Consider the following 23,644-nt stretch of genomic DNA (forward strand, 5'->3'; position numbering starts at 1 on the left):
CCTCTGAGCTGCAGGCAGAACACCTCCCAAGATCGCCCCTCTGCGAAACGGGAGCTGGGACATCTGCCCATCGGCTCATGCCCCTTGCTGGTTGAGAGACGCCCCTGGGGTTGTTAATGCCCCCACGCTTCTGAGCTGTCCTGCCCGCTGATCTCCCTTAGTTTCAGAAAAGAAAAAACCCTAGGGTAGACTGTCGAAGAGCATGAGCCCCACCCATGAAGTGAGACACTGGTGTCGGGAGGTGACACAGAAATGTCTACCACAGCTGTGGCTGAAAGCAGAGAGGCCAAGGGGATGAGGCACTTCTGAAGGGGCCAGGCTGGCTCCTGAAGTCAAACAGCCGAGTATGGAAGACAGTGTGCCCTGGTCTCTTCCTTATTCCCTTCAGTGGACCCCAACACCCCTATCCATGGTCTCCCCACTGTACTGCAGAGGGTTAGCAAGTAAAAAGGACCCCAGGGGCCGGCCCGGTGGTGCAAGTGGTTAAGTGCGTGCGCTCCACTGTGGTGGCCCGGGGTTCGCCGGTTCAGATCCCGGGCGCGCACCGACGCACCACTTGTTAGGCCATGCTGTGGTGGCGTCCCATATAAAGTGGAGGAAGATGGGCACGGATGTTAGTCCAGGGCCAGTCTTCCTCGGCAAAAAGAGGAGGATTGGCAGATGTTAGCACAGGGCTGATCTCCTCACAAAAAAAAAAAAAAAAAGAAAAGTAAAAAGGACCCCATAGTCAAGTCAATTTGGGAAAAATTAGATCAAACAGGTTTTGTTACTGCAGGACTTCTCAGAGCCTCTAATATGCTAATATGCACTGTGGCTCTCAATTATACAAATGAAGTACAGCCTTCCCCAAAAGATTTCAACCACAGGACTGTTTATGGCAAGAGCCTCAGGGTTCCAAGAAACATGCCTGAAGCAATGTTTATCCGCTGAGCAAAGTTCAAGCTCCTAAAACTCCTCTGTGATCTGGCCCTGGGGAACTTTCCAGAAGCATGTGTGGTTTGCTGAGCACACAGTGCTCTCTCACACCTCCACACCTTTGTATGTGTGGGTCTCTCAGCTTGGAATAGGCTCCTCAATTCACGCCCAGGTACGTCTGCCGAAAAAGCTAGCATCCTTTCTACCATACCAAAGTCCTCCAGGTGTGCCTAACCTTTGGGAGAAACTAGGGGTCAAATAGCTGGATACCAATGTCTGTACCCCTGGCCAGGCTTCTCAGTTTATCTGTGCAAAACTATCCCTTATAACGTTTGTAGAAAATGAAACAAAACAACACCTAGATGCCTGGTAAACGTGACTCAAGTCTATGATGCTCAGACAGGATGGCGGATTCCAGCCCAGATGGACCCATCCACACCTGAAATGGCAGACTCCGAGGCTGCCTCTAATATGAAGGCCATGATGACCATGGACACGATAACTGTGTTTGTCAAAGACACAGAGAAAAGCAGCATTTCCCACAAGGGCCACATTATGGAAGAGGTCAAGATGAGCAGAGCAGAAAATGCAGCAACACCAGCAAAGGAGCCAGCAAGGATGGTGTGGTGCTAAGGCCTGGGCTCATCTCTCCAGGGCAGGCCGGCAGGGGAGCGTGACTTGCAGCTCTGTTACGTCAGCACGTCTCGGAAGAGTGGTCACTGCTCCATGGAGAACGCTCCTGTCCTGGAGGGGCCTGGCTCCATATGCCAGAATGTTCTGGAACTGGATGGGAACTTCTGAATTTGGGCACTGTCAATCACAAAGTCACCTTGTGCACACACACACACACACGTGCGCATGCATACACACACATACACGACTCTGGTCAGCACTGGATAGGTCACTCCAAAGAAGAAAAAGAAGTCAGCTTAACACCTGTGCATTGTAGAAGACTTGAAAGGAAGATAAGGCGAGGAAGGGAAGGAGAGTTGGGGGTTGCTATGGACTGAATGTTTGTGCCCTCTCAAAATTCATGTGTTGAAATCTTAACCCCAATGTGATGGTGTTTGGAAACGAGGCCTCTGGGAGGTGATTAGGTCATGAGGGTGGAGCCCTCGTGAATGGGATTAGTGCCCTTACAAAAGAGGCTCCAGAGAGCTCCTCACCCCCTTCCACCATGTGAGGACACAGAGAGAAGTCAAGAAGTTGGCGGGCTCTAACCTGAAAGAGGGCCTTGACCACATCCCAACCATATTGGCACCCCGATCTTGGACTTCCAGCCTCCAGAGCTGTGAGAAATAAATCGTTGTTGTTTGTAAGCCACCAAGTCTGTGGGATTCTGTATCACAGCCCAAAGGGACTAAGACAGGGGTAGACAGGGAAAGAGGACAAAGGAAGAGAGACGGAAAAAAAATCAGTATGAAAAAGTCCTCCAAAATTGTGTGTACCCACACACACCCACACACACACCCTACTTGCAGTCAAAATTCTGAGCAATAAAGAAAAACCTCAGATGGCCAACCTCAGCAGCAGATGCAATGAAGGAAGAGAGGTTTCAGTTGACAGTGAGGGTGGTACAGAAGACAGGGTGCTACGAACAAGGCAGAGCCCCTCCACCCCAGGTTGCATGGAGAGAAGTCTGGCATCTAGAACAAAGGAGGGTCCTGCTCTTCTTCCTTGGGCTGGCCATCCATACCCAAAGGGCTGTGCTCAGTCCTGGGGGTCACTTTTCAAAAGGGCAGTGAGGAATAAGCAATAGCATGCTCAGAGGCGAGGGACTGCGATGCTGAGAACGTGTGATATAAGATGCAGTTGAAGCCACTAAGTACATCTTTCCTGATAAAGGGAGATTCTGCTGGAGTGGAGAGGAGGAATAGAATGGCTGAACTCAATTACTTGAAGAGAGTCAGAGGAGTTAAGATGGAATGAATACCTCGAGAGGCGATGAGTGCCCCGCGACTGGAGGTATGCAAGCAGTCTGGGTGACCCCTTGAAGGCTGCTGAGAAGGGGCTGGAGCATCAGATGGGAGGGCATGTTGGGCTAAATTCCCCTGGAGGCCCTTCCAGCCCTAACATTCTATGATCCTGTAAGTTTAACCATCCCTAGGAATTTGAAGCTCCAAGACTCCTAATGATCACTGCAGCAGATTTTGTCCTGTCCCTATGTGATTTTAGTAGGATCTTCAGATAGGAACATATGGGTCCATGCTGCACCAATAGGGGCAAGTGAGAGCTTCCACTTTCTCTGCTATGAAAATGTCTGCACCCAGATGGAGGGGTCTCAGTGACACCTCCTCAAAGCAACTTTTGGGTCAGGACACAGCAACATGGTGGTGGGGAAGGGCACAGGTGCTAGATTCTTCCAAAATACTCAGGAATACTTATGATTAATCTTTCCATCATGACCATTAGCCATAATATGATTTATCTCAACATTAGCAGAAATCAACTGGGTATTAGGATGGAATCTGCTGCTTACTACCTGTGTGACTGGAAAATGACTCAGCTCGGTGAGCCTCAGTTTCCACCTCTGTAAAATGGGCATAACGTGGTCCTATAGAAATAATTCTCAACCAGTAATGGTGTCACACCTCCCCTCCCCACAGCCAGTCTGGAAATGTAACAGCGATTCTGGTTGTCACAATGACTGGGGTGCTACTGGTCTAGGGACCGGGGATGCTCAACATCCTAGAGCGAGCTGGCTCCTTCACAACCCAAACGCCAAGAGTGACCCCTGCCCCCATTAAGAGTCACTGCCCTGTGGAGTCATTACGAGGAAAAGTTGTGGAAGGAGGAACTCAGCACCTGGAAGATTGGAGCAGTTCCTCTTCATCCAGTAGGGTCAGAGGCTGGGCTGGCCTCCATGATGCCACAGGATTTCCCAGCAGAACAGTGTCGCCTTAAAACTTCCTCAGAGGAACAGCGCACCAGAAGAAGGGTATAGGGCACCCCCGACTGGGGGCAGGGCTTACCCAGCATGCACAGGGGCTTCCTGGCAAACTTCAGCCGTCCCCGCCAGCCTTTGTATCGGCAGCAACATCCGGCAGCCCAGATCCTCAAAGCAAACTCGGCTCCAAAGATGAAAATAGCAAATGTTTCCTGCGTTGAAGAACATATGGAGAGACACTGATCAGCAGGGACCCAGTGGGCCGGGACTAGCGACTGCCGTTCTGAAGTTCTGAAGACCTGGATTTCTGTTGTCGTTGTTTTCCAGGTGGAGAGGGGAGAGCAGGCTGATCACCGCCATTCAGTTTTGGACAGCGCCCATCTTCCTTTTGATGTGCTAACTGTCCCTAACACCCTGGCTTGCAAAGTAATTACTTGTTCTTTTGTCTGTTTTTGTTCCAATGGATCATTTATCTAAAATTCCGTTTAATGTACTAAAAACCCCTAAGAAGTGCAGTTAGGTTGAGAAGAGATATCAAGGAAACCGCTATTAATCCCACCCAGGGCCTGGCCCCTGGCGTTGCTAATTGTGGCCAGCGGTTACTGAGTGCACCACACGAAGTGTTTTATAACATTATCCTCTTTTTACATTTTGAGAAACCAAGGCAAAGAATGGTTAAACAAATTTCTCGAGGCTACAAAGTGGCACAGAAGGAATCCCAGGCTCTGCATCACGTTCAGAGCCCACCACGTGAGCACCGCTCTGCTGCCTCGCGGACACTGGGTCTGCTCCTTCCCTCCCATGCCTCCCTGGTTGATCAGACACTGACACTCTGCCCCCCCCCTTTGGTGATCTCCCTCGGGTCCTTGGGGAGCTGCCGCTCCACAGCGATCCCCGAAACCTAGTTCCTGGAACTGGTTGGCTTCCCAGGATTCAGCTGCTCACATCTCAGCTCAGGGCTGTGCTTAAACGCCAGCCCTCAGAAGGAATCTGCTGATTCTGGTGTCCAGGATGGTGAGCTCAGTGCGAGGTGAAGGTTCTGCCATTTCATGAACCTTAATTGGGGGCTGGCACCCCTTCCCTGTGTGGAGAGGGCGGCCAAACCTGAAGAGGCACTGACTCTTAATCCAGCAAGCATGTGGTCATTCAAAGGGCCAGTGACCATGCTGTCCCGGGCTGCAGAGGGAACCAGCCCTTCCTGGGGGCGTCCTGGCCGGCCAGGTGCCGAGGCTGCATCCAGCCCACTAGCATTGGCTACTCACCTTACATTTTTACATATTTTAGGCGAGAATGTGAGGAAATTGAGAGTCAGGGGCCTTAGGTAACTTGCCCAAGAATGCTAACCCGCTCTCTCTCGACCACACCATGGAGGGTGGAGAATGAAAACAGGCAGAGGCCCGGGAGGGAGGACTTGGAGTTCTAATGTAGAAACGGGATTTGTACTTGAAGGTAGTAAGAGATCCTCAGGGCTTAGGGAGAAGGATACTAGTGAGAAAAAGCAGAGGCAGGATTTGGAATGGAACTTCCAGAGGATGAGGAAGCTGTATTTTGTAATACAGTTAATGCATATTGGGTTTTGCTCTGATCTTGTTTATGCCCCCTTATCTCTAATCCAGAATAACAAATGCCACTCCCTGTGCCCTGGCGGACCTCACCAGTTGACCCAGGCATTGCTTTCTCTTGGGCCTGGACTTGGCCAGAGACTCCAGGAATCCAAAATCAGCTGGGCAGAATAGAACCCCAGGGCAGCCTCCTTGCCATCGCCATGAAAGCTCACCCAGAGGTGCTACCCCAGAAACTCAGCAGCACAATGGGCGCCTGATCTCACCAGCAGCAGAAGCCAGTCTCCCGAAACAGTCTCGTACTCCTTGAATGTGGTCAGGACAGCCAGAATCAAACATCCCAGGACAATCAGGAACCTGGAAGGGAAGGAGAAGGAGATTAAGGAAGTCCTGGCTTGCTCAGGGCTGGACAGGGAGAGGTGTCTGCCAGATGAAGCTACAGCTTCCCCAGCACACTGATCTGTGCTTTCTGTGTTATTCCATTAACCTCATGATAAACCTGTAGGGCAGATAGGGATTAATATCCCACTTAAAGAAAACAAGGCTGAGAGAGGTTAAGCAATGTGCATACTTTTACTTTACCAGCTAGTTAGTGGACTCAGTTAGTTAGAACTCAAACTAGGTCATCTGGTCCCAACCCTGGGGGGCTGCAGACGACTAAAAGACCAAAAGTTACCACAAGCTTTGGTAAACAACAGGAAGATGAATAAATTAAGAATGTGTCCTGCACATATAGGACTATGACTTTCAAATATATGAAAATGTTCTTAGTGTAAAAAACACGAATTCATTCCAAAGATTGATGAACTCAGCAAAGTCCTCTGTCACCATGTATTAGTATTATTTTTTTTTTACAGTGAATAGTTACTAAAAGAGACAGCCTTTTTCAGTTGGGGACTGTGAATTGTTTTTGAAATTACAAAGTGTTCTTCATGCTGGAAAGACTAGGAACCACTACGCTGAAGAATGTAGAATGTCGGTCCCTGAAGAGTCATAGAGGGGTCATCTGGTTCATGGTCCTGCCTCAGTCAGGAGCAAACTGCAAACAAGTCTTTGAGATTATTATCTTTATAAACTCTGTGTGTGTGTGTGTGTGTGTGTGTGTGTGTGTGTGTATGTGTGTGTGTGAAGGGGATGTGGTGGGAGAGTGTGTATGTGCACGTGTGTGCATGCTTCATTGTTCGAGCAAAGAAAAATGATTCTCTTTCCCTCTTGGTGGAGAGGCCTTGGTTCCCTGGTCCAGGTGCCAGGTTCCCCGAGAGTCTTAGACTCTTAGAGGGAATTTACAAGCTAGGGTCCATGGGTGAGGCTTGATACCATATACTCAAGCTTTCCTCCTCTACATAATTTGGCTCTTTGCCCTAATAGGTTCCAATCCATGTTTTTTGGCTTGCTTGTGCAAGTGGGTACCCAATCATTCATTCATTCATTCATTCATTCATAAAATACCCACATAGCAGGTACTGGGGACGCAGCTGGAATTCAATGATGACCGGGCTGGACCTGTCCTCATGAGCTCATAGTCCAGACAACAGTAAGCTATCTCGTGGTGTGATGTAAGGAGGTTTGGAAATGTCTGCTCCTAGCCTTGGCTGGGAACCCGAGTCTTGGCTCTGACCCTCGGTGATCCTGGTCACATTTTCTGATCAATAAACCTGCTGATCTGCAGACCTGAATCTCTGTTTCCAACCCCACCTAGGAACCTAAACAAGATTTTCAGCTCCCTCCTATGTTTGGCCATTTTATGTTAAATCCATGACTCTAACTTATGCCTGGAATCTGCCTACCCTGAATCCCAAATCTTCTCAGGTGATGACGATGATGATGGTGACGATCGTAACAACATCAATAACTCCCACCACCACTCTTTAGACGGTACTTACAACTCACCACTTTACATCTATCAGCTCATTATCCTCACAACCGTCTCTCAAGGTAGATATGGTCACTCCCATTTTAGAGATGAAGAAATTCATCAGAAGGAATCATTAACATCAGGATAATTGTGTTGTCAGTAAAAAGACCACAGAGCTTGGAGTCCAAAGACATAGACTCAAAAGGAGGCTCTGGCACTTTCTATGTGATCTTGAGTAGCTCATTGACTTTGGGACCCCAATGATCATGTCCACAGAATGGGAATAATGAATGTGCCTAGAGATCACAGCTATCTGAGGACCACAGGCAATAATGGATGGGGAATCGCTGGGCCAACTGTATAGGACCATGCAAACAACACCTGGTGTTATCCCTGCACGCACTCATCACTGACTGGCCAGGCCCTGGGAAACATGCAGGGAACTTAATCCCTCTCGGATGATTCTGCAGGTCCAAACTCTAGTTCTCTCAAGACTTTATTTTATTCATTCACAGGCTGTGGAGAGAACACCTGGATTAGAATCCTCTTCCTTCTCTTATGTTGTGTCATCTTAGGCAAGTTACACAATCTCTCTGTGACGTGGTTTCCTCATCTGCAAAATGAACCCAATAAAAGGGCCTATGTACTCAATTATTCAATGATATAATCCATGTCAAGTGCCTAGAAGAGTGTCTATAGATAGTTAGCCTTCATTAAGTGTTAGCTATTATTTTGTTAGTATTTAATATCAATATATCTAGTGCCTCTTTTGTCCTGGGCATAGTACTTGTTTTAAGAATGCAAACATGAATAAATCCTAGCCCTCATTTTCAAGGACCTTTTAGTCCAGTGGGGGAAACAGAGGACAAATAATTTCAGGAGAGCGTAGTTGAGATTATGGTCCAAGTGTCCACCACATGCCTGGGGAGCACAAGATTGGAAGCATTCAAGAGGCTGTGGCCAAGTGGTTAGAAGGATATTTGAGGCTTAGCTACTAGGGTTGACCATATGTCCCAGCTTATCCAGGACATTCCCCATTTTATGTGTGTTGACCTGGAGTATGGCCCCTTAGGCATTGTGAACAACACGTGCACAAGGAGAGTGCAAAAGTTCATGGACACAGAACCCAGTTTGATCTCCTTTAGCAAAGGGTGTGGGAATTCCAGGATCTGGCCTTGCCCTCCTCACAACCTCATTGTCTTCTGCTTCCCCACTCCCAGGATGGCCCTACTGCATGACAGCATTTCCTCAAACCCTCTGAGCCCATGTGTGTCTGTTTCAGTGCTCCTCTTCCCTGCCCACATCCCCTTCATCCTCCTGCTAAATGCTTTGGCAGTGCCTCCAGAGCCTTCCATGACCCCAGCTGCTCTCTGCAGGTTCCCCTGTGTGATCCCTCCCCTGGGATCACAGGGACCTCTGATGCATTTCTATTCCAGTACCGATCATAACCCATTATTATTTTGTAACCGTTTGCTTGCATTGTGCAGTAAGTAAAACACACTATCTTAACACCTGACACTAGAATTCCTCTTAGGTCAGGAACTGCCTCTGTCTAGTGAAATATTTTATTGATCTAGTTGAGGTGGAAGTTGCAACCCTATGGCATGAGACTACTAAACTTCTCAGCAATAAAAATTAACCAGAAATTGGAGATGGGAGCTGGTTTTGAGGGTGGGGAATGACAAAGAAGAGGAGAGGATATAGCCCAGCCACATGCTGAAGGATTATTAAGAACAAGATTGTGTAAAATTTTAAGTTTGTGGTCCTGCAATGCAAACCATCAACCACAGCCTTGTGTGAGTGGCTTTGTCTTTAGTTGGCATTGAATATGGAGCTGGAGCCCATGGCTGGGGCAATGTGTGGGGAGAAGGGATAGCTCGGATCTCAGAGCTGAACTAATTCAGAGGGAACAAGAGCCCTTAGCCAGACTCTGAGACTCTGCCCACGCTCCTGTACTTGGAATGTCTGCAAATGGTGGGAAGATTCTATGAGGTGTGTGGATGGTGGGCATGCCCTAAAGTGACCCCCAGTGAGCCATTCCCTTGTATAATCCCCATCCTTGAGTGCAGGCAGAACCTGTGACTTGCTTCTAACAATGTAATATGGCAAAAGCGATGGCATGTCACTCCCTTGATTAGGTTTCATCGTGCAGCAAAAGCAATGGGATTATGTTTCTTTCTATAAGACTCCATCTTAGCAGAAGGGAGCAGAGAATCTCCTGCTGGCCTTGGAGAGAGCTGCCATGTCACGAAGGGTCTGTGAAGGTCACAAGAAACTGTGGTGGCTTCTAGGACCTGAGAGAAGCCGCCAGCTGACACCCAGCATGGAAGTGGGGCCTCAGTCCTGCAACTGTGCACACCAACAATCATGTGAACATGGAGGGGAGCTCCCGAGCCCCAGAAAGGAGCACAGCCCAGCCCCCACCTGGACTGCTGCTTTGTGAGACCCGGAGTGGAGGGCCCAGGTAAGCCATGTCCAGACTCCTAACCCAGGAAACTGCAAGACAATGAACGTGTATTGTTATAAGTCACTAGTTGGTGGCAATTTGTTATGCAGCAACAGAAAACGAATGCAGTGTGGAATGGAAATCTGTGCCAAGGGCATCCAGTTTTTATAGAGTGGGTAACCCCCCCATTCATCAGATGATGTCTGGGTTGCACCTGTGTGTTTGCTCTGAGATTCTTTTCCTTGAGGGTTGAGACAGTCTTGTGTCTCTCTGTAACCCAGTGACTCCTTCAAAGCCTGGCGCTTAATAAGAACCCATAAGTGTTTAGAGAATGGATAAAAACAATTTCAGAGATGAGCAACTACCCAGTTAGAGTAAAAGGCAAGAGATATAGGATGGGCCTGGAGAGACAGGCTGGAGTAGGATATAAAGGGTTTTGTAGGCCAAATGAAGAGTTTTAACTTTATTCTGCAGAGGATCTTTATCTCCATCTCCATATCTCTAGCTACTACATCTATATCATCTATATCTACATTATCATCTACATCCATATCTGTATCATCTATATCTATATCATCTATCTTTATACCACATCTATATCCATATCTATATCATCATCTATATCCATATCATCATCTATATCCATATCTATATCACCTATATCTATATCTCTAAAGACTGCTCTCTGACAGGACAGTAGTCAGGAAGCTGCTGTTGTGGGCTGATGAGAGAGGATAAGGGACAGACTGGAGAGATGACCAGGGTCTCCTAAGAGAGAATCCTCTAGGTCGGGGGTCTCAGCAGGGTTTGTGACTAATGGGACGCAGAAGCTGAACAAGAAGAGCATCTGGAAGATCTCAGAGATAGGTGACAGGGTAGACGACGTGCTATTCACAGACATCAGGAGCATGTGCAGTGGAGCCAGCAGGACTACAAAGATAAACTATGTTGTGGACCTTCAGAGTTTGAGGTCCAAGTGGAAATATCCAGCAGGCTGATCGAAATTTAAGTTTCAGGCGTAGGGGAGAGGTCGGGGCTGGAGACCTAAGTCCCTTTCAGCTCTACTAGTCCGTGATTTTAGAGCCAGGAAAAGGGCTAATTCAGCCTTAACCAGTCACCAAAACGCAGTCGCCTGGTTCCCATCTGCAGGGAGCGTGCAGAACCAGGCTTGAGCCAGCAGGGGGCAGCAAACGCCCGGGGGAGCGGAACACTTCCTCAAGGAATTAAGTGCAGCCGCCGCCCCGGGAATTTATTTGGAGATTTGAGAACAATTATTAGTTTATAAAGCTAGAAGCATCAAGGGAGCCCTCCTTCACCTGCGAAGGGGAAATGTTCTTCGGTCTCCTGCACATTTCAATTTACTCTTAAGATGTGAACTTGATTTCAGACAGACAGACCAAATTATCCGTCTCAGGGATGGAAGCCAGCTCTGTGTGGCTAGACACTGTCGTTCCTGCTCCTCCAGTTTTGGCTCTCTCTCTCTCCATGCCTCACCAATTACCCCTTTACCTCCTCTGTCACTTTCCTTTCCTTCTCTGTAGCCCTGACCCTTTCCTTCACCCCACTTTTCTCTCACTGTCCTTCCTTCCCTGACTTCTTTTCTCTCTTCTCTCCTCCCGTTCCTTCACTCTGCCCTTCCCCTCCCCTCCTCCCTCTCCTTCCTCTGCTCCTCGCCCAGCACCTCTCCCTACTCCTGGGACCTGCAGGAATGAGCTAGGGTTTGTGGCAGAGTCTTGGGGACAGCCAACAACTGCCCTTCAGTCTGCAGGGTCCCGGCTGTCTTTGCAAATGCAGCCAGTCAGAGTCAAGGGTCTGGGACATGCCCTTAAACCAGACACCATCTCTTCCATGCTTCCACCCTCATCCTCTGCCATCTTCCACCCAAGCCTGGGTTGCGGAGCAGGGGAGGGAACTGGCACAGGAGAAAGCAGCTCTGTAGCATCTAAAGTGTAAGGCCCAGGCGGCCAGGACAAGAACCAGTGCTTCCCGTCCAGGGCCCCTCAATGACAAACCTCCGTCGGGGCAGCAGCCAAGAAGATGCAGCGGTTTTTGCACAGGCAAATGCAAGGGATGGACCACAGTGGTACATGGAATTCCCTACTGCCCTCTTCTTACCCAAGCCTGGCCTCCCCGATACGAACAAAGCAGGGCCCACTGGAAATGAGAGACGAGGCTTCACAGACAAATATCCCCTCATAGGCTTCATCCACGGTGAGAGCAAGAGGGCAGCGAAAACTCCAGGATTTACTTAGTAACTTCTTTTGCGCATCATTTCCTCTTTTACTCCTGAGAGCAACACTGACTGCAAGGCAGGGGCACTGTCATTGTTATATTTATGTCCCCATTTTACAGATGCGGGACCAAGCCTCCAGGCTCACGCAGCACTGCGGGGACCAGATCTTGTGCTGACAGCGGCCGTGGGGACTGGAGCACCGATCTGCAGAGACCAGGGCCAGGTCAGAGCCAGTTGGAGAGTGGGGAGGGAGGGCTGATGGCTTGCAGCTCAGCTGTTAGAGGACAATCCCTTCCCTTCTCCTCTGCACTCCCAGGGTTGGGGTAGAAAAGCTCAATTCCATTTCTGGTAGTTCCCAGAGACCCCGCTGGCTCCTGTTCTGATTATAGTTGCTGTGAGCAGCTTTCTGAGAGTCTATAGCAAAGGTCTTACACCGAGGGAAGAAGGCAGCAGCTGACTCCACTAGACTCTCCTCCCTACCATCCTTGTCTGTCTGCCATTAGACGGGGATGTGTAGAAACAGTGTGTCTAGCCAGGTGAAGGCAGAACTGAATTCTCCAACAGAGCAAGTGTTGCTGACGTCACAGTTAGCCCACCTGTCCTGATCCTCAGCCACCATCACTGGTCCTTGCTCTCGAGCAGAAGACACAACCCCTCAGACTACATCAGGATTCTACTGATCCCCCGACAGAAATGCCTCAGAGGTACAGTACCTCCTATGTGTCAGGGATTTCCTTATTCCCTGAGTCAGCCCCAAAAAGGATGTTTGGGTCATCCCCTAATGTGAGTTGCTCCATTCATTTGGAACGGGATTGACAGGTCATTGTTATCTTGCGAACCCACTAGGATAGATTGGTCTAGGCTGCCTGGAACGCTGTGTTGAAAAGGATTCAGATTGCTGCCAGCTTAATTGGGGAAAATGCTATTATCGATTAGTGATGTCTGTCACAGGTGCAGTATAGGGCCAAGAATTGGCCATTCTTTGGAACCTGGACATGAGGACACAAGCCAGAGCAAAAACCATTTTTCTAATGCTTCTGTTTCCTGACTTGACTCATGCCAACTTCTCCTTCAAATTCTATTAACTAGAGCTTTCAAGGGACCTTAAGAAGGCCCTATTCTTGTTCCTTCATCTTACTGAAAGCAGATGTGTAAACCAGAGGTCCGAGCGATTTGCCCACAGCCACCTAATGACTTGTCACAGAGCTAGGGCAAGGACCCTGGTCTCCCGGCTCCCAGCGTGGTGCATCTCCCACATGCCCCTCTCTGCTTTGTCTTTGGTAAATTAGAGAGTGACCCTTCGTGGACATTTCTGCTATTTGTTTAGTTGGTTACAATCTGCCCCCTTCTACTGGACTTCACCACCATCAGGGGAGAAGGTGAAATACCACACACCAGAGACATTCAGGGAATTTAAATTTAACTGAGGTGTTTGCCTCCCCTTTTGAAAGCTGACCTCAGCTTTTCCCTTTTAACATTTATTCATTTCTCTGCTCAAATGTGTCACATAGTTATTTGTCTATGAAGTGGGTCATGGCTCCAAACCATGTCATTAGACATCAGGGTCTAATAACACACATGAAAAACAGTACAAGGGATATTTAGAAATCATTCAAGATGATGTCATCTCTTAATACTACCTTAAAAGTGAGAAAACTCACAACTTGAAGAGCACGGAAGGCAAATAAACACCCGGCATAGCAAGGTTGCATTTCAGGGTCAGTGTCGCGATGCACAGCTGACCCACGCAGAAGCAGACAGTTGCATACTCCCATGGAGTGCTTTCATTGCTCTTCATTCTCTGAGCTGGGGAGAAGGAACAAGGGCAGCAGGCAGAGAGAAAAGACCACAGGAGAGGGTGATCCTTCACCACTTCCTCTCCTGCCTCCTCTCCCCCCTCCATACGCCTTCCAGAACCATTTTCCTAAGAAGAGATACTTGATTATGTTTAAACACAGTGTGGGCTCCTCATTCCTTACAGGGTAAAGTCACAACTCTTTAGCAAGGTAAACCAGATTCCCCAAAATCAGGTCATGTCATGGCAGGATGGATAAAAGGCAGATTCCAGTGATAGGCTGTCTACAAGAAAGTCACTTTAGATCTGAAGACACAAACAGGTTGAAAGTGAGAGAACAGAAAGTGATATTCCATGCAAACAGTAACCAAAAGAAAACTGGGTGGCTGTATTAATATCAGACTTTAAAATAGATTTTATGAAAAAACTGTTGCAAGGGACAAAGAAAGAAATTATATAATGATAAAAGTGCCAATCCATTGTGAAGTTGTAACAATTACAAACATAGAAGCATCTAACAATACAGCCGCCAAACGGATGAAGTTTCTTTTCTAGGCCCATCTCGTCATCCTTTCTCCTAGAGTCACACCAAACTCGCCATTTAATCAGTGCCAGGCCCTTTGAAAAATTTGTTCCATCCCCCTCATGTGCTTTCCTCCTCTCATTTAACTGACGTCCTTTCTCACTGTTTAAGGCTTAGCTCAAATGTCACCTTTTCTATTAAGTCTTCCTTAATTAGTTTGTTCATTCAATAAAATATTTACTGATCACTTATTATACACCAGGAGTTAGGGGTAGACAATCTCTGTCCTTGAAGAGCCAACACTTCAGCCTCTCTTGCTCTACAATCAATGTTAGGATAATCCTCCAGTGCATTCACATAGGATTTTATTCTTATCTCCTCACAGAATTCATCCATTCCTTAACATGCACTTGCTACTCTAGGCCCTGTGTAGTCAGTAATGAACAAAGCACATTATATCCTGCTTGCATCCCATGTATCTGTGTCCTCTAATGGGCTGATCTGGTGAAGCAAGGATACTGTGGTTTTCCTCTTGGCATCACAGTGCCCAACCCAAGGGATTAGCTACACACTACACACCTCAGTTCTATTTCTAGCTCTGTTATTTACTGGTTGTAGGAGTTTGGAGAAGTTCTCCCTCTTTCCAGGCCTCAATGTCTGCATCCGTGATATGAGGGGATTCAGTTGGATGATCCCAAAGGCCCTTCAGGGCAGTTATTGTGGGTTCAGGCTTCTAGCTCACAACCCTGGTGAGAGGACCTGGAAGAGCTTTCAGAGATGAGTAGACTTGAGTTCAGTTCTCAGCTCTGTCTCTTACCACCTAGGGAATTGTTTCCTCATTTGTACATGGGAATGACAATAGCTCTTAATGGAAGGCTGTTATGAGAACTAAATGAGAATGCTCATAGACTGTGTAACACTGTGCTTGGCACAGCACAGAGGCCAACATGTATTAGCAATTGCAGGGGTGAACTTTGGTTCAGATGAGTCAGGCCTATGACTGAATCTCACATGGCTGATGGAACTTTTCGCCATTTCATCAGATCTGGAATTCCTTACTTAGAATGGGTAAGGCAACTAGAAGTTGAAAGAAGCCCTAGCAAGATGATGTCTGGGTCTCATCATGCACTACACCATCTACACCAGTCTGAGTCACAATTTGGCTATTTCTGCAGGACTCTTTGTCAGTATTCTCAGGTCCATCCAACCCTCCAAAAGAAGTCCATATTTATTTTGGGGGGTGAAGGCTTCTGCCTGAGGACAGGGTTATCAGCCTTCTCAAGACCAAGCAGATCTGTTCCATGCCTCTGACCTCCTCTACACTAACAATATCATCAGCTGAAATATACACCAGTCCCATTAACACTGCCACCAGCACGCCCTCTCTAGTACTCCTATTTTCCTTTGACACTTCAGATAAAGGCAATGCTATTCCAGCTCTGGCAGTTCACATTCTTCTCTCCCTATGAGCTAGAGACAGGAACCATTAGCTCTGCACTTCCAGCTCCAGCAAGACACCTGGGCCAGGTTGAGTGCCAGACACAGTGGGAATCTGGGCCAAGCAAGTACACAGAAACAGGCCATGTCTGGATGGTTCCTTTTTTTTTCCTCCAGGACAAGCCATATCTCTGATACATCCTGAGATTTTAAGTTCAATTTGGCCCCCAACCCCCTCTCCCCATCCAGTGCCATTCAATTCATCATTTGCAGTGCACTTCCCATGTATCAGTCACTGTGCTAGGAGTGGAGTATCTGCAAAGCCTTGTTATCAACAAAGCATTTTTGTTAAACATCTGAAAGTTGCATTCCAAGATAGTAAGTACTACAGAGTGATGTGAGGTTATATTTTAAACATCTTCTTCATGTTGCAAACATTTGCCATGTACCAGAACCAGTACTAAAAAGGAAAAAAGTAAAGGTTTTGGAGTCTAGTTGTGGCAAGCAGACTTCAAGATGACCCAGTGATCCTTGCCTCTTACTATTCACTCACATGATTAATTCCCTCTACTTAAAGGTGGCTGGGACCTGTGACTTGTTTATAACCAACAGAATACAGTGAAGGTGGGATGTCACTTCTGTGATTAGGTGACAAGAGACTGTGGCTGCCATCTTGCTAGTAGACTCTCTCTCTTGCTGGCTTTTTTTTTTTTTGTGAGGAAGATCAGCCCTGAGCTAACATCCATGCCAATCCTCCTCTTTTTCTTTCTTTCTTTTTTTTGCTGAGGAAGACTGGCCCTGAGCTAACATCCACGCCAATCTTCCTCCACTTTATGTGGGACACCGGCACAGCATGGCCCCACAAGTGGTGTGTCAGTGCGCACCTGGGATCTGAACCCGGGCCACCAGCAGCGTAGCATGCACACTTAACTGCTACGCCACAGGGCCGGCCCCTCTCCCTTGCTGGCTTTCATGAAACAAACTGCCACATTGGAGAGGCCCACTTGATATGGAACTGAATGTGGTCTTCAGCCAATAGCCAGCAAAGAACCAAGAACCTCAGTCCAACAGCCCTCAAGGAACTAATTCTTCCAACAATCACAAAAGGGAGCTTGGAAGAGAATCCTTTCCCAGTCAAGCCTTCAGATGAGACCCCAAGCCTGGCTGATGCCTTAATTGTAGCCTCTGTGAGAAACCCTGAGCAGAAGACCCAAGGGTTCCTGATCCAGGAACCCTGGATTCCTGACCCACAGAAACTGAGATAATAAATGTGTGTATGTTAAGCTGCTAAGTTCTGTGGTAGTTTGTATGCAGTAATAGATAACTAATACTAGTTATCCAGGATCTGAATCTTGCCTCACTACCTAAAACCCAGATGACCTTGGACAGGTTTATTTTTCTGAACCTCAGTCTCTTATGTATAATATAGGAGTGACAAATCAAGGGATTTTTGTTATCTAAATATTCTTTATCCAGTCTTTATAGTTAAGAGATTGCACAGGGCAGCAAAAATCCTCATAACCAAAACTCACTTCTCTAATGATGTCTCCATGCAAACATCCTTGACGATTTAACAGCAGCCTATATCCTGAGTGTACAAGGCTTTGCAGGTCAGTCTCTGCCTCTCCATCAGGTACAGCATTCAACAATACAATAGCACAATAGTACCATAGTGAACCATTTGCAAAGTGAAAAGGCAAAGCTTACAAAAGATGCAGGATTTCATGAAGTTGAGGGATACGATGATGGAGAGCTGTTCTAAATACAGCAAAGACATTAACAAGTGACAATCTTACTGGAACAATTGAAGACAAATCAACTGATACTTCAAAAGATTAAAAATCTCATACAATCCTTCCCCCAAAATGTTGAGAACATAAAATGTGAATTCTATTATCACATAATTTTGGCATAAAAAAGATACTCGCAAAGTAATACTCAATTCAGTCTTTGTTCATCCTAAAATTAAAGCATAGTCATTATAACCTAAATTTTGTTAACTATGAGACACAATAAATACATTTTTGCATTTTAATTACATTTTTTGTGATAAAGTACTAATAAGATATTTTCTTCACTGTTTGGTATGAAGTTTGCTCCCCATTTTCAGTAGATTCCCTTTAAGTAGATATTCACTAATTCCCATTAACTGTGGCATAAAGCAGCCCTCTAAAGCTACCTCATGCGATGGTCGTGTGGGTTAAAAGAGAATCATGTGTGTAAACTGCCTAGAATCCTGACAAATAGCAGGCATTCACAGATGCTAGTTTCTTACCTCTTTCCTTCTCATCTTACGTCCATAGAAGAGAGTCAAAAAAATGACTTTAATAGTATATAGGAAAAAATCAATTATCCTTAAATTTTTCCAAGTTCTTGAAATGAGGCAACAAAATCATATTCATAAATAACCACATACAAATCTATATCTGTATCTTTACCTGTATCTCTCTATATCCTATCCATATGAATCTATAGATCCACAGTTGTGTAATGTAGATGCAGGTTTTGATCATCGAAACCAGGGACTAGCAAACTATAGCCCTCGGGCCCAATCCAGCCATCCTACTATTTTTGTAAATGAATTTTCTTTTACCACTGCCACACTCCTTTGTTTCTATATTGTCTGTGTCCGGATGTAACAGCAGGGTAGTTGCAACAGCTGAGTAGTTGCAACAGAGACCGTCTGGTCCACGAGCCTAAAATATTTACTATCTGGCTCTTTAAGGAAAAGTTTGCTGGGGCCAGCCCCATGGCCTAATGGTTAAGTTCAGTGGACTCCACTTCTGTGACCAGGGTTTGGTTCCTGGGCGCAGACCTAACCACTCATTAGCGGCCATGTCGTGGCTGGCAACCCACACACAAAATAGAGGAAGATTGGCAATGGATGTTAGCTCAGGGCGAATCTTCCTCAAGCAAAAAGAGGAAGATTGGTGACAGATGTTAGCTCAGGGTGAATCTTCATTAGCCAAAAAAAAAAAAAAGAAGAAAAAAAGGAAAAAGTTTGCCAACTCCTGATCTAAACTGCGAGTCAAGGGCAATTGAACTCAATCAATATCACCTGAAGACGTGTTACGTGTCTAACAGTGTGGAAAAAATTATTTAAAACTTAAAAGTAAGGGACTTAAAAACACCCTTGTTGAGTTGGATACCAGAATATTTAACACAATCAGAGGAATGAAATGGGCATATCCAGGTTTGTGGAGGAAAGGGAATACAAATTTAGAGAAAAGAGTACAAATTATGAAAAAAAATTAGTGCACGGCCTACAGCTTAAGCTTCATTGGTTTCATGGTGAATCTGCCTCTGGAAACATTATTTAAGCTTTGTGGTGCATTATCAGCATTTCTTCCTGAGTGTCCTGTCTTCTCATTAATGGTTTGAAACACGTCAACAGCCCTGCTCGAACTCACTGTTGCTGCCCCAGGAGCATGTGTGTGGATGATACTGACTGTGTTGCTTTAGGCTGTGAGGCCAACTTCTCCACGACCTGACCAGGTGTCATGGGCACCTTCTGTCAGGGAACAACCTGGACCCTGGAGATGGACATGTCAGGGTCTCAAGTCCAGCCTTGTCACTGGGCTTCTGGTTCCTCATCTGTAGAGTGGGGATGAAGTGCCAACCTCCTAAGAGAACTCAACAAGAGAACAGATACGAAATGCTTAAAGGCAGGCAGTAGACACTCAGTCATTGGTACTTTCCTTCCAATATGCCTACATACGTGCCCGTTTACAAATTATTATAATTGGGAGCATCAATTTGGGATTCAGACATGGAATAAGTTTAAATTTTGACTACACTATTTACTGCTGTGTGACTCTGGGGATGTAACTTCACCTCTTTGGTCCTCCAGTCCCTTGTGTTTATTATGGGGATAATTATTCAACCTTACAGAGTTGTTGTGAGGACTAAATGTGCCTCAGTTTCTCTATCTGTAAAATGGGGATAATAAAATGTTTAGGCTAGTGCTAGATAAATGTTAGTAATTATTATTGTTATTAATATGATTATTTTTTATTAGTCCATAAAACACAGTGCCTGGGAAATTTGTAAGTTCTCAGCAACTGGAAGCAAATTTCATTATTACAATACATTTGGAATTCATCAAACATATAGCATCTTTGGGTAACTCTGCCAAGAAACGCTGTAACTATATTTCATTACTCTCTCAAACACCATTAATTGTAAGACACATTATAATGGTATAAGCTACTAAGAAAGAGAAACTGACAATTAAGTTATGACAGCCATTGACTGTATTTCACATCCTCATTTTAGAGGTGTTAAAATGGGAGGAAATATGCACTTAGAATGGATGAAACAGAGGATGATGGTAAAGCTACCTTATAACCAAGTCCTTTAGGACAAACCCTTTGAACGAGACAAGATCTTAAGACATGACACTGTGTATGTCTGAGGGGCTGGAGGCAGATCCTATGTCCCCAGCCCCAGCAGGGTACACTCATTAAAGTGTAGGTCCACCGTTTATTTGGCCTAAGCCCTTCTGTTTTCATCGGAGCTGTTACAGCTCCAGGTTTGTTTGAATTTCACACATTTCACATCTTTCATTCACCAGAGCTAAAGCTCTTGTATTTTCATGGAATGAAACTTCCTGGGGCTCACCTAAGCCAGCAGAGTGATGGAGTCAGGTGTTGAGATTCAGGAATCCTTTACGTGTTGCTCAGCCCTAGAGGCTTTACTTCTTTCCTGGATTTGACCCTCACAGACACCCCTATTTATGATGACTGGGTTTGAGTCTGGATTCTCCTTCTTGTGAACTGTATGACTTCAGCAAGATACTCCATCTTTTCGAGCTCTTTTATTTGAAGACTTTGAAACGAAGATGCAAGGGGCTGACCACAGAGTTGTGATGAGTACTGGATGAGATGACGTTTGTCAGGTGCCCACCCTGACTCTCCAGCTAGAATGCAGAGAGCCTTTCTGATCCCTCCCACTCCAATGTTGCAGCTGTTGCCTCTCCCCCTCCTAGATTAGGCACACCTAATCCTTCAGCAAATTATGTTCATTCTTCCTCTGAAATAATATTGTGGGAGATCAGAATTGGCTACCTCAAAACATGTCTCTTTGGTTTGATTATTTTTAAGAACAAAAGACTGAAAGAAACTTTGACTTTCTCCCAAACTGCCTAAAAGAATTTAAGATAGAAGGCCTGTTCCAGGAAGAAGCTAATACCATAAGATATCATTGTCTATAGCCAGCCCAGAAAACACGTGTGTAACAAACATTTGCATTTTCATCTCCATGTAAATTGCTTACTCCCCTGTGAAGCCCCAAAACACTACCCCCAGCATCCTCCTTTGTCTTTAGCTGAAAATGGTATTTAAGGTGGCAGTTTTGGCAAATCTGGTGAGTTGCTCAGTTTTTCTGGGTTTCTCCCATGTATACATGTTGTAAAGCTTTGATTTTCTCCTGTTATTCTGCCTCATGTCACTTTAATTCTTAGGCCAGCCAGAAGAACCTAGAGGGTAGAGGAATTGTCTTCCTCCCCTACAATATAATACATCTGGTCTACTTCTCTCCATCTCTATGACTAATGCTCTAGTCAAGCCACATCATTTTTCTCCTGGATCCCTCCAGTGTCTCCTGACAGTTCTCCCACAGCCCTCCACTCTTGCCTCACCAATCCATCCGCTGAGTGCCCAGAGCAATCTTTCCCCGGCCTCATTTCCATCACTCCCCAACCTCTCTGTCATCCTAACTCCTCACCTGAACTCTACAAAAAGGTCTTCTGTTTTGCTCCTCATCTCTCTCACCCTTTTCCACCTAACCCACCATCTCATCACCCCCTCCATACACTCAGAGCCAAGCATCCTTTGGGCAACTTGGTTTATTAGAAAGAGAAGGGTCTTAGGAGTCAGGCAAATGCAGGTTTGAACTCTGGATCACATTCTAGCCATGTGCACTTGGTCACATTGTCTTGCCTCTGGAAACCTCAGTCTCCTTATTTAGAAAATGAGGCTAATAAAACACCAGCATAAACATGTGCTCGAGCACTGCTATCTCACTGCAGGTGAAGAGTGAGCATCAATAAAAGTGGGTAACTTTCAGACTCCTTCCTGCCACTCCCCATGCCTGGAGTGCAGACTCCCACTCATTTTTTCTCTCAACTTTCAACCATGTTGATAAGATTATATCATCTTACAGAACCTTCCCAGGTGCACAGTACAACCACCAGAAAAAAATGCAGTATTTCTTTTATGCCCATCTAGGAAAGTGGATCCTGGATGGTTGGATGAAATACAAAGCTACATTTCCACTCAATCCACTCTCATCAGAACCATTTTTATTGACTTTTTTTTTTGTGAGGAGATCAGCCCTGTGCTAACATCTGCCAATCCTCCTCTTTTTGCTGAGGAAGACTGGCCCTGGGCTAACATTTGTGCCCATCTTCCTCCACTTTATATGGGACGCCACCACAGCATGGCTTGCCAAATAGTGCATTGGTGCGTGCCTGGGATCCGAACTGGTGAACCCCGGGCTGCCACAGCGGAGCACGCGCACTTAACCGCTTGCGCCACCGGGCCGGCCCCATATTGGCTTTTTCATAATTTCTTCAAGACCTTGTAACAGGACACATTGTATCAGAGAGCTGGATGGGGTTGGGTGGTGCTCACATCAAAGGAGGTAAGAAAGTAAACCCTGAGAAGTCAGAAGAAAGAAACAGCACATGCTTCCTTTGCTGCAGGAGTCTGCATGACATTATAGGGTGGGAAAAACAGGCATTTTAAAAAATCCAAAATCCTCAACTAAAAGCCAAGTCAGCTGTGTAAACAAAATATTCTTTGTTTCACACTATGGGTGGTACTTCTGAGGTCTGAATCCATCCTTCATAGGCCCCCACTCTGCCATGGGAATGATGCTGAACCTCAAGAGGATGTTAACAAACACTTGCAGAGCACCTACTATGCTGTGATATTGTGATTGAGAATAAGAAATATACATGTGATCTTTGTCCCAGTTTCTGGCACAGAGCTCCTAAAACCCTAAGTGATGAGAGCAACCAAAGTGTCTTTTGTTATGTTAATGAAGTGAAAAGCACCCCTTGGGGTGGTGGCTGGTTGCCTGGAGAACCAACCATGTGATTAGTGGAGTGGGAACATCCAGTCCCACTCCCGACCTCTGGGAGGGGCTGGAGCTGGAGTTCAATCACCAATGGCCAATGATTTAATCAATCATGCCCTTGTAATGAGGCCTCCATAAAATCCCAAAAGGACAGGGTTCTGAGAGCTTCTGGGATGGTGAACACGAGGAGATGCCTGGAGAGTGGCGCACCTGGAGAGGGCATGGAAGTTCCACGGCCTTTCTCCATACCTTGCCCTGTGCATCTCTTCCCTCTGGCTGTTCTTGAGTTATATCCTTTTATAATAAATCAGTGATCTAGTAAGTCAAAGGCTTCTCTGAATTCTGTGAGCTGCTTTAGCAAATTAATCACACCTGAAGGGGGTCATTGGCCTCTCCCATCTACAGCCTGTAGGTCAGAAGCACAGGTGACCACCTGGACTTGTGATTCGTGTCTGAAGTGGGGCCGGAGATGGCGGCAGGGTGGAGTAGGGGGGCTAGTGCTCCAGGTAGATAGTGTCAGAATTGAGTTAAATTGTAGGACACCTAGTTAGTGTCAGAGAATTGTTCAGTAGTGTGAGGAAACCACTCCTCCTCCACGAATTGGAATTGGGTGCAGAACTCTTATATGTGCATTTTGAAGCACTTACTGTGTACAAAGCACTAAACTAAAGGCTGTGTGCAATAGTGGAAAGAGCATGCACTCCAGAATCAGACACTGCATTTGAACCCCGGCCCTTCAAGTTTTTGTGACCTAGGCCAAGTTAAGTTATTTAATTTCTCTTAGCTCCCTTATTTGTGCATTGGTAATACCATGCCCATCTTGTGAGACTGCAGTAAAGACTGGCGACAAAGGATGCAAGTTCCCTGGATGCACACTCTGGTAGGTGAGTCAATGGTAATATGTATGTATA

General features: G+C 46.2%; 1 protein-coding gene across 1 annotated transcript in view; it reads right to left on the reverse strand.

The window, feature by feature from the left end:
• KCNQ3 (potassium voltage-gated channel subfamily Q member 3) overlaps positions 1 to 23,644 on the reverse strand; it is a 307,393-nt gene that overhangs the window by 44,009 nt on the left and 239,740 nt on the right. Inside the window, exons 2-3 of the mRNA XM_058564950.1 lie at positions 5,631 to 5,721; positions 3,888 to 4,014 (exon numbers count right to left, since the gene is read on the reverse strand). Of these exons, the coding sequence (XP_058420933.1) occupies positions 3,888 to 4,014; positions 5,631 to 5,721 (218 nt within the window). The remainder of the gene's footprint in view (positions 1 to 3,887; positions 4,015 to 5,630; positions 5,722 to 23,644) is intronic.

Source organism: Diceros bicornis, chromosome 21 (genome assembly GCF_020826845.1).
Source record: "Diceros bicornis minor isolate mBicDic1 chromosome 21, mDicBic1.mat.cur, whole genome shotgun sequence".
In the NCBI taxonomy this organism is placed as follows: Eukaryota; Metazoa; Chordata; class Mammalia; order Perissodactyla; family Rhinocerotidae; genus Diceros; species Diceros bicornis.